The sequence below is a fragment of the Piliocolobus tephrosceles genome, chromosome 3 (genome assembly GCF_002776525.5).
Source record: "Piliocolobus tephrosceles isolate RC106 chromosome 3, ASM277652v3, whole genome shotgun sequence".
Taxonomy (NCBI): Eukaryota; Metazoa; Chordata; class Mammalia; order Primates; family Cercopithecidae; genus Piliocolobus; species Piliocolobus tephrosceles.
The window spans coordinates 137579061-137589850 of NC_045436.1; the positions used below are offsets into that span (position 1 = coordinate 137579061).

A 10790-nucleotide genomic window follows, 5' to 3' on the forward strand; every position below is an offset into this window, starting at 1 on the left:
GTGCAACAGAATTAAAAGAACACTTAGAATTCATCCAATTCAACTTTTTTACTTCTTTGTAACATCGCCCACAACAAAAGCATTCACCAGTCTTTTGAAGGTTATTTCCAAAAATTTGTTTAGGGTACTCCTTATCATCCAAAAACAGCTCTATTAAAAAATTCTTCCTTCTACGAAATCAAAATTTGCCTGCCTCTAATTTACACCTATTAGTCTAGTGATGAAGAGTTATATAATAATCCTTATTAGAGTCCTTCAAATACTCAAAAAGTTCTCTTACCCAAGCTAAATATCTATAGGCTAAATAAATCAAGATCAATAGTTCTTCATCAGACTTGACTTTTAGGTTTGGTGTCAATCTCAATTTCACTTTATTAGCTATGTGACTGTGGGGGGTGTAGCTTCTTTTACTGTAAAATAGGGATAACATGACACATTCTACCACATGGATGTACTGTGAAGACAATGCTAAATGAAATAAGCCAGACACAAAAAGACAAATATTGAATGATTCTACTTATACAAGGTACCTAGAGTGGTCAAATTCATAGACACAGAAAGTAGAATGGTAGTTGCCAGGGGCTGGAGTCCATGGGAAGAGGTAATTACTATTTAATGGGTACACAGTTTCAACTGAGGAAGATGAAAGGTCCAGAGATGGATGGTGGTGATGATGACTGCACAACATTGTGAATGTACTTAATGCCACTGAACTGTAAACTTAAAAATTATTAACATGGTAAATTTTGTTATGTATATTTTACAATAAAAACAATAATAATAATTACAACTCCAAATTGTACACATTAAATGATTTAACATGTGTAAAGGAGCTGGACACGATGGCTCACGCCTGTAATCCCAACACTTTGGGAGGATGAAACAGGTGGATCACTTGAGCCCAGGAGTTCAAGACCAGCCTGGGCAACATAGTGAGACCCTGTCTCTACAAAACATAAAAAATAAATTAGCCAGGCGTGGTGTCACGTGCCTGTGGTTCTAGCTACTCAAGAGGCTGAGGTAAGACAATCACTTGAGCCGGGGCATGGTTGGGGGTGGGGGGTGGGAAGGGATTGAAGCTGCAGTGAGCTGTAGATTATACCCCCACCCCTGGTCCACAGAAAAATTGTCTTCCACGAAACCAGTCCCTGGTGCCAAAAAGGCTGCAGACTGCTGTCTTGCAAAATGCTTGGCATATACAACATGAGCACATCACAGTGACTGTAATATACTTTTATCAAGCATGGGGCCCTGCTTGGCCAAGTTCAATTTTTTAAGAACTTGCATTATCATGTTTCTCAGTGTTCCCAACATTGTGCTGCACACAGGTACTCTAAGTATTTGTTCCATTAAAGAAAAACATTTAAAGCCATTTTAGAATGACTGGAAAACCACTGCTAACAATGGAATAGAGGGCAAGGCACAGTGGCTTATGCCTATAATCCTAGCACTTTGGGAGGCTGAGGTTTGAGACCAGCCTGGAGTTTGAGGCCAGCCTGGGCAACATGGGAAGACCCTGTCTCTTAAAAAAAAAAAAGGGAAATAGAAAGCTTATTAGAGGTTTAACTTCTGATTCATCTAACCCACACACATACGCAAACCACATTACTTTAAAATAACATCTCCTTGGTACAGAAGAGTCAAGAAAACATAAAACTTTCCAAGACGTTAGTATGTTAATCAGTGAATGACTGCCAAACTATTCAGATAAGTGGTGATAATTACACAAATTGCTTTATTAATTTAGGCTTACCAAATTAAATTACAGGCAAATTTTACCAATGGCCCTCTAAAAAAGCATACATAAACAAAGAGGTCATACAATAAATCAACTCTCAGCAGTGAAAAGCCACGAGTGACAAAAAAGTATAAAAACCACATACCTACCCTAGCTCTGAAATGGGACATTTATCAACAAAAGTTATTGATGAGAAGTCAGTATGAATTTGAAGTGTCTTCATAAACCTAAGATAAATTGATCTGGTAAGCCAGAATGTAGCTTAAAATGGGCTTAGGCCTACCACTCCAAATGATGGAAAGGAATAGAAATTTTATCACTAATATAATGGTGAACATGGACAGGATCAAAAGTCTGGATGAAAGGAAATATGGCAACTTCTAAAGAAAAAAATAAGCAGTGTCTAGAAAGTCCAGACCAAATTGATTCTTTGCAAAATTCAAAACTGGATTTAAAAAAGTCTGTGAAGAAAAGTGAATACATGAAATGCTAGCTAGAACATTCATCATAAACAAGTCCAAACAAATCAACTGCAATGGCTATTTTAATAGGCTGGTAATAGTAATGTAGTATTCTTCACTGTAGTTGAGAATCTTATAGGCAGAGAATAGCTTAATTATAGCAAGGCATTTGACAAAAATCTTTCATAATGTCCACACAAAATGTCATATGAGCCTGACAATAAAAGATAGAACTAGTAATTATTGAACAACCATGTGCGTTGTTTAATAGACTGGTGTTAATCTAGAGTGAGTCTGACGTGCACACTTCAGAGTAATTTATCCCTTTTTTTTTTTAAGACGGAGTCTCGCTCTATCGCCCAGGCTGGAGTGCAGTGGCGAGATCTTGGCTCACTGCAAGCTCCGCCTCCCGGGTTCACACCATTCTCCTGCCTCAGCCTCCCAAGTAGCTGGGACTACGGGCATGTGCCACCACGCCTGGCTAATTTTTTTTGGTATTTTTAGTAGAGACGGGGTTTCACCGTGTTAGCCAGGATGGTCTCGATCTCCCGACCTCGTGATCCGCCCACTTTGGCCTCCCAAAGTGCTGGGATTACAGGCGTGAGCCACCACACCTGGCCCAGAGTAATTTATTCTTATCAATAATTTGAATGAAGACACGGTAGATATGCCTACCAAATATAAAGATGACCAAATAAATCAGAAAGGATAATATTAAATGTCTAAATAAAAACAAAAGGAAATTTAAAAGCCTTATATTTAATCTAAGCATAACTAAAAAAATATAAAATGAAAGCCTTATATTTAAGCTAAAAAAAAATCCATTACACAAAAAATAGAGTTAGGAAGACTCAGTTTAACATCTTATGTATAAAATATATGGGAGAGAAGTTGATATTTCGGGCTCATATTAAGCATAAGTAATAGAAGTTAAAACTGTAAATGAAGTATTTAGTCAAAAAAAAAAAAAAACAGCACTTGGTTCCTACCCACCACAGTCTCCATCTTATCAAATATCATCTAAAATGCTGGGTACAACTCTGGGAACCATGTATAACGACGATGAGCAATTTAGAGTTAATTAAGAAAAAGAAAAACCATGATTGAAGGATCAGAAAATTACATTATCTAAGGAATGATAAAACAAACTGGGATTATATACTCTGAAAAAGACAAGGGAATGCTCACAGTGTGTGGAAGAGTCAGCAGTGACACCACAGTAGTCTTCAAATATGTGAAGAGGTCATTCATGTGAAAAAGAGATTATATTTGGAAAAAGCAAAATACTGTGGGAACAGCATAGGCTATGATGTATAAAGACCTGGATTCAGACCCTGGTGCCATTATTTAGTGTGTTATTTGATGCTTGGAGACAGATTAGTTTTCTTACCTAGAAAATGCTACCTATCTCATAAATGTATAAAATTAGAGGCAAAAAATATTTATAAGCTGCCTGGCACAGAATGACACACTGTGATGCACAATGATGTTAGTTCTCATCCCTAAGCTTTTCTGAGTTATTCTAGAACAGTGTTTTTCAAAGTGAGAATTGCAACTCATTAATGGGTCACAAAATCAGCTTAGCTGGGTAGTTACCAGCATTCTTATTCTAATGAAATAGAATAGAAAGGAAAATATCTGAACACATCACTTGCAGTAAAAGTAATCAACATTTTGTCAAACTTTTGCTTCAGTTATTCATATACATTATTCATATACATGTGAATTCCTGATTACCAGTTAAAATGTATTTCTTATCATGAAGCTCGGTCCAAAAAAAAAAAAAAAAAGTGTGAAAGTGACTGCTGTAGAGCACTATTTTCTATGTGCGTTCCATAAGATACTAGTTCCTTGGGAGCTCAATTAAGTTTAGGACCAAACCATACTCCCTAGAGATTTACTATGTTCAAAACACATTAGCATTTCCAAGAGCCCAGCATTAAAGAAAACTGTTTATTTTTGTAGAATCAGTTTTTCCCACACTTATTCCATCCCGGAACCCACCCACTTTTTTTCTACATAGCACTTACTGACATCTTCAGAACTAGCACTTTGTGGCACATACACTCGGGAAGAAACATTCCTCCAGATGAAAAGGAAGGTGACTAGCTAGAAGTTACAGAAGGTAGATTTTTAGCTTGCTAAAAAAGGAAAAAACACTGCCTTTGAATCTTCCTGCCACTGACATCCACCCCCTACAACTTTTACCCTAATCACATACCCCCAACGCATTTTAAATATTATTTATATCCAACTTACAGTTCACACAAATCTCAGAAAAAGTACAGGACACCTATAAGATCAAGATATGAAGCCAGGATCAAAGCAGTAAGCAGGAATCATCTGGTCAAAAGAAACTCTTGGCACAGTATTTAAGGAAGACTTACTTTACCTTAACAAAACTCATGCTCAGGAACCAAAGCAGTCAAAGACTTAATCGGCTTCTCCGCGTGGACTCAATGTGTTCTAATAATACATAATCTAAAATGGGCTGATGGGTGCAGCTAATCCTCATTATTATGAGCATCATTATTATCATCACTTGCAAGAGCCATGTGACAATATTTACAAGATTCTGGATTCTTTTAAAGTGTATGCATACCCAAGATTCCTTTGGGAGAAAGTAATTTCACATTTATATCAAAAACTGTCACTACCATAGTCAGCTCTAATATTTGATATCACTTGGTAATAAAGGTTTGTCATCATATACTCAAGAGTAATCCTGTTACTCAAATCTTCCTAACTGGGAGTTACGAATACCTCTGACTCTGCTCTTTTAGCTGTCAAGAGCACAAAATGCCCTTCCCGCTCTTTACTCCCAGACTGCAAAGCCACCTCCTCCTCAAAGTTTGGCCCAACTACTTTGGACCACTATTTTTCTCCCAGTTACTGAGTACTGTCAGCACTTTTTGTTCTATCACTCTTTGGGTAATTCACTGTACACTTTCTAGTTTATTTAACTGCACAAAACTTAGTTCTCAACAAGACTGTAACTGCCTTATGAACAGGGATCATCAACACTTAAGAATCTCCAGAATCTCCTACAACATCATGTAAGATTCTTGATTTACAAGAACATCATGTTTCTTGATTTAAGTAACTAGGCTTAAGAGTAACAAATAGCAGCTTGTTTTAAGACAGTTTACTATGTGCCAGATCCAGCACTAAATGCATACATAATTATCTTACTAAATTTTCATAACTCTATAGAGGTAAGTGCTATTATTTTCTTCATCAAATAGAAGAAGAAAGTGAGCCTCAGAGTAACTTGCCCAAGGTCATACTGCTAGTAAGTGGCAAAACCAGGGCCTGAATCCAGGAAAGCTCTTAACTACCTCACAACACTGAAAAGTTCTAACCCTACAATAACGGAGTCTATGCATGATTTCGATTTCACTAAGTTAGAAGTTTTAATTTCAATAGAGCAGAGATATTTTAGCTAAACGTTAAAACTTTAAGAAAAATTAATTAAGACAAATAATTTCCCACACACATCTTTATAATAAAACGAGGGGAAAAGCCTCCCATGTCCTATTTATGAAAGTAATATAAAAGTGGGGGGGGGTCACAATTTCATCAAGAAGTGGCTTATGACAATACAGCTTTGGTTTAGATTTTTAAATAGGACTCTTTTTCTCTGCCCCTAGGAGGAACGTGGAAATGAAAGATGGATAACTGTCAATTCAGAGCTCTGCAAAACGCCAGACTCAATTCTCGTTTTAGAAAATAAAAGCCAAGGCTCTTGTTCCACCCTTAACTCTTCACACAAAGAGTAAAAAAAAAAAAAAGAAAAGAAAAGAAAAGAGAAGAAAACAAGCAGCACCATCCTCTGCCCTCTTCACACAAAGCAAGCTTTACCCCACTACCCAAAGGGGAGTGCTGATTCACACGGTCTCCCCATCTCTGCCAGACATAGGTCCCGAACACCAACCGTTGCATAGACGAAGACGACTTTGGTCTGCCCCCGACCCCCCACACCTGGTGATACCTCATCAAGCAGACCCCACTCCTACATCCAAAATGCCCAGGGCCACCATCTGAAAGCCAGTATCTTACACAAAGCAGGACCCCGGCCTACAAAGCAGTTTCCCACCTCCGACTCCTTCCCAGGCGAACAGCCCTTCTCAAGCTGCTCCAATCCACAGACCCCATTAGGGTCCAGCACCCAGAAGGTCCACAATCCAAAGGAGAACAAGCTACAACCCTGTTACTTGCGCACGCCTCGAACCCCCAACTCCAGCTGAGGTTCCCTCGGCCAAAGCAAGAAAACCACGAGTCCCCACGGGAGAGCGGACCCGATTACACAAAGCGAGGCGCCCGACCAGAGGGACCCTCAGAGGACGCTCTCCGCCCCCGGGTCCGTCCCCGCCCAGCTCCGACCCGGCGCCCCGCGCTCACCAGCTCTCCTCTTCCTCCTCCCAGCCTGACAGGCGCTCCAGCTCGTCGGGCCGCAGCGGCTCCACCTCGTCCAACAAGCCGCCCTCGCCCGCCGCCAGCAAGGAGGTGGCGTCCCGCAGCTCTTCGCTACTCGTCCGCCTCGGGCCCGACCCGGCCCCGCCGCCCAACTTGGCGTTGAGGCCCAAGGGGAAGCCCCGAGGAGACGCCGCGCCGGAGGAGGGAATGGACGCGCCGGCCCGAATCGGGCTGCCGGGCCCGAGGGAGCCGGCGCCCTGCACGGCCCCAGAGCGACTCCTCAGCTGTTCGTTCTGCTTCTCCAGCTTCTTCACCAGCTCCTGCAGCTTTCGCACCTCCTGGTCCGCGTTCACGTTGGAGTTAACGTCCTCCATCCCGGCCCCGCCGCCTCCGCCGCCCGCTCGCTCTCGCAGCGACAGGGAAAGAGCCGGAGGAAAGAGGCGTCGCCGCCACTCACTCTAGCCGAGGCGCCGGCATATAGCAGGACCAGGCCCCACCACCAGGGTCCCCCCACCTCGGGTTCCAAAGCGCCGCTGGCCCCAGCCGAGCTGCCTCATCTGCGCCGGCTCCGGGATTGGGGGAGGCGGCGCCAATATCCGGCCTCTGCCGCCATCTTCCCTCCGTCCCTCCGCCCCCCGCGGGCCGGCCCCGTGGGTGACCTCAGAGCGTCGGGGGTGGACGCGGCCGCCGGCGGGCGCTGAGAGGACCCGGCGCCGGTTCGCGGCGGGGCGGGGCCACTGACGGGGCCTATGGGGCGGGGCCGGTGTTCGAGGGGCGGGGATTAGGCCGGAAGGGGCGTGTCGGCGGATGTGGGACGGGGCAGAGCTGGTAAGGGAGGGTTCCTGCAGGCCCGGAGGCGAGAAGGCTCGCCGCGGGCCGGACTGAGGTGGTTAACACGGCCCTCGATCAGCCCTGCCTGTTGGCCTGGGCGTGTCGGGTGTTCTCCACCCCTTACACGGAGTGTGGGACACGCGGGCCAGTCTCGCCCTTGTTCTGGGCCAGATCTCGAGTGGGCGCTCAGCCCGGCGGTGGAGAGACAGTTTACTTTGTTCAGCAAATATTGAATCGATGCCGACTTTTAATTGGATATTGTCTCGGCTGGCGGGATCCTCTGAGACTGCCTGTGTCCTGTTTCTTCCCCTGAAAATAAACCCGTTTCAGACAGTTGAGAGGTCTAAGGTCAAAATAATAATCATAATTGCTTGAGTGCTTCCTACTGGCCAGACACTGTGCTAAGCAGTTTTAAAGGCATTATCTCATCCGTTAAAACATCGTTTTCCCGGCTTAAAGTTTGCAGCACACAGGGGCGGAAGCGGGGGATAGTAAACCGCTTCTCTATTCCCTTTCTCCGTTTATTGACTCACACTCTGCTCTTTGGATCATTTTCTTCAGAAAAAGTTCCTCATAGTGTGTCTTGACTTTTTTAAAAGTTGTGTATTAAAAGTACTTAAATACGCTGATAGTGAAGAATGCAGAAAATTGTATGAATGTGAAGTCCACCTTTAGAATGTGGCAGCAAACCCAAACAAAACTTAAATGCTTTGTTTTGATCACATTCATTGGTCTTCAGATGTCAATTGTGAACTGCTTTGGCTTGTGTTTGCAGCTTTTCTTCAGTTGCCGCCTCCACCCTTAGTTTAATAACAATGATCCAGTCCTGTTACACCTGAGTGTGGACTCATGCCATGACTGGCTTGCTTCTATCCTTTAGCTTTTCTAGTACCATATTCTCCGCCTGGCATATCTGATTCCCTTTCTTAAATCCCATACTCACTCATTCAGGAAACCTCTTCCTGACAATTCCACAAAGATCTAATTATTCTGCATATTCTAGCACTACCTGATCAATAGTTCTCAATAGGTGTTTGCACTTTTTAAAAAACTGAATTTTTTTCTAAGAATTATTTTTCGTTTGTTTTTGTCTGTTTACTTGCTTTAAGGAGACGTTCATTTTTGCTTACCATGTCTAGTACACTGACACAGTGGACACTCAATACTTGATGTGTTGTAAGTTAAGTAGACTGTAAGTTCTACTTAAAACCAGGTAGCTATTTATTCGTAGCAAAAAACGTGTTAAAAAACAGTTAAAAAACTGGCTAACTATAAGTCGAGTGTTTTTCTAGCTATACAGACCTAGTCAAAGGATGTGATTGTTTGCTAACGTAATTGTCAAGTAATATATATTATCTATGTAATGCTCATTTAAATATCATTGCTTTTTCTGACCAGTCTGAACTTATTGCCAGAGGGTTAAAAATCATGACTACTTCACGTATAGCAGTTTTCACTTACATTCAGTGCTTTGTAAAATAGATTCCAACTAGTCAGTTTCTGTAAGGAGAACCGTTCAAATATACTTCTTGAAAAGAATAGTTCACCGGACATTATGAAGTTAGCACTAATGTTTGTGGGGCAAAAAAAGCTTGTTGTAGTGTGGAACAATGAATTAAGAATCAGAAAGCCTGATGTCGGGTTCTAGCGGTATCATAAATGCGCTTGACCTTGATCGCTGCTCTCTAATCTCTGGTCCTTAATTTACTTTAAAATGCGCGAGTTGGAGAATCTCCAGTATCTCTTCCACGATCAAAAAGTAAAGGATTCTGATGAGTTCTCATGGTTGCAAAACATAAGAGTAAATATACTTAGATATATAGAGAAGTTCATAGTGGATAGATAAACTTGGATTTTTAAATTCTATTGCCTTACTCAGTATCTTACCTTTTTCATTCAATAAATATTGAGTATCCACTATGTGGCAAGCACCAATCTAGGTATTTGGATGTTTAATAGGCCTCTTAAGTATAAGACAACGTTCAGTTCATACATACACACACACACACTGCACAACATACACCCTTAAATCTGCTTGTCCTGTAGTTATCACCATTCCAATAAATGACAGCTCGTTTCTTCTAAATGCTCAGACCAAAAACCTTAGGATAATCCCTACTCCTCACTTTCTTTCACCCACCAAATCCAACCTTTAAGCAGGTCATGCTGGCTCTACATTCAAAATATGTCTAATTACCTCCCAGCACCTCCACTGCTATGACTCTAATTCAAGTTGCCATCTTCTCTTGTCTAGATTACAGTGGTACTCTTTTAATGAGCCATTCCACTTTGCTTCTTTACAGTCTCTTGTGTACATGGCAACCAGATGATCCTTTGTGTTAAGTCTCATCAGGTTACTCTCCTGCTCAGAATCCTCAGAAGCAACTGGCTTCCCAATGTACTTCAAAGTCTTTTCCTTGGCCTATAAGGCTCTGGATACTCAGCAACTTCTGCAAGTATCTCATTAACACCCTTCCCCCATCACTCTGCCACACTGGCTTTCCTGATTTTCTTCAAACAAGCCAAGCATGTTTCTACTTTAGGAACTTTGCACTTACTTTTCTATCTGTCTAGGATCTAGCCTGCCTTCACGTTGTCACGTGACTGACTCCCTCACTTCATTCAGATCTCTGCCCAAATAGCACCTAAAATCACTATCCTCATTATGATGATTCTCCATAAAATAGCGTCCGTATCATTCCCCATCCTCTTAATCCTGTTTCATTTTTTCTCAGACACATCTTTCTTTCCCTTTCTTTCTCTCTCGTTCTTTTCCTTCCTTCCTTCCTTCCTTTTCTTTTTTTCTTCACTGCCTGTCTCTCCCCAGTAGAATGTGAACTTCATGAGAACAGAGTTCACTGTTATATCTCCAGTGCCTAAAACACTGCCTACAACAGTGCCTAGTACATGGTAAGTGCTCAATACATGTTTTTTAAATGAGAGAGAGAATGGATTTAGGCTAAGTGAAGCCTCCTAAAAGAGAATTTTAGATAAATATGGTTATATCTCAAATCATTGAAGTGGAAATTTGTAATTGTTTTGAATGGTTGACTTTTAAAATTACATTTTCTCCTTCCAAAAGAGCAATGTCACACTATATATGTCATCCTTAAAACTAGGTCACTCTCCACCTCCTGAGAGCCAACAGCCTTTAAGAATTGCTGAGAAGAGAGTTTTAAGTTCTCACTGAGAAGCATAAGGACAAGAATATTTCCTTTCTATCCTTTAACGTTGCCAGGATCTTCCTCTTTCAGGTTAGCTATGATACCCTGTCTTCTCTGGTGACTCAGAAGTGTTAGAGAATGTTTTTTGTTTTTAATTTTTTTGTTTGTTTGTTTTGAGAC

General features: G+C 41.8%; 1 protein-coding gene across 2 annotated transcripts in view; it reads right to left on the reverse strand.

Annotated features, from left to right (window-relative positions):
* Positions 1-7398, reverse strand: part of SLAIN2 (SLAIN motif family member 2) — a 77559-nt gene extending 70161 nt beyond the window's left edge. The window contains exon 1 of one of the 2 annotated variants that reach the window (XM_023224568.1): positions 6601-7398. In XM_023224568.1, coding sequence (XP_023080336.1) covers positions 6601-6989 — 389 coding nt within the window. In that variant the 5' untranslated portion in view covers positions 6990-7398. The remainder of the gene's footprint in view (positions 1-6600) is intronic. The other variant, XM_023224567.2, reaches the window with a different exon arrangement.
* Between the last annotated feature and the right edge of the window lie 3392 nt (positions 7399-10790).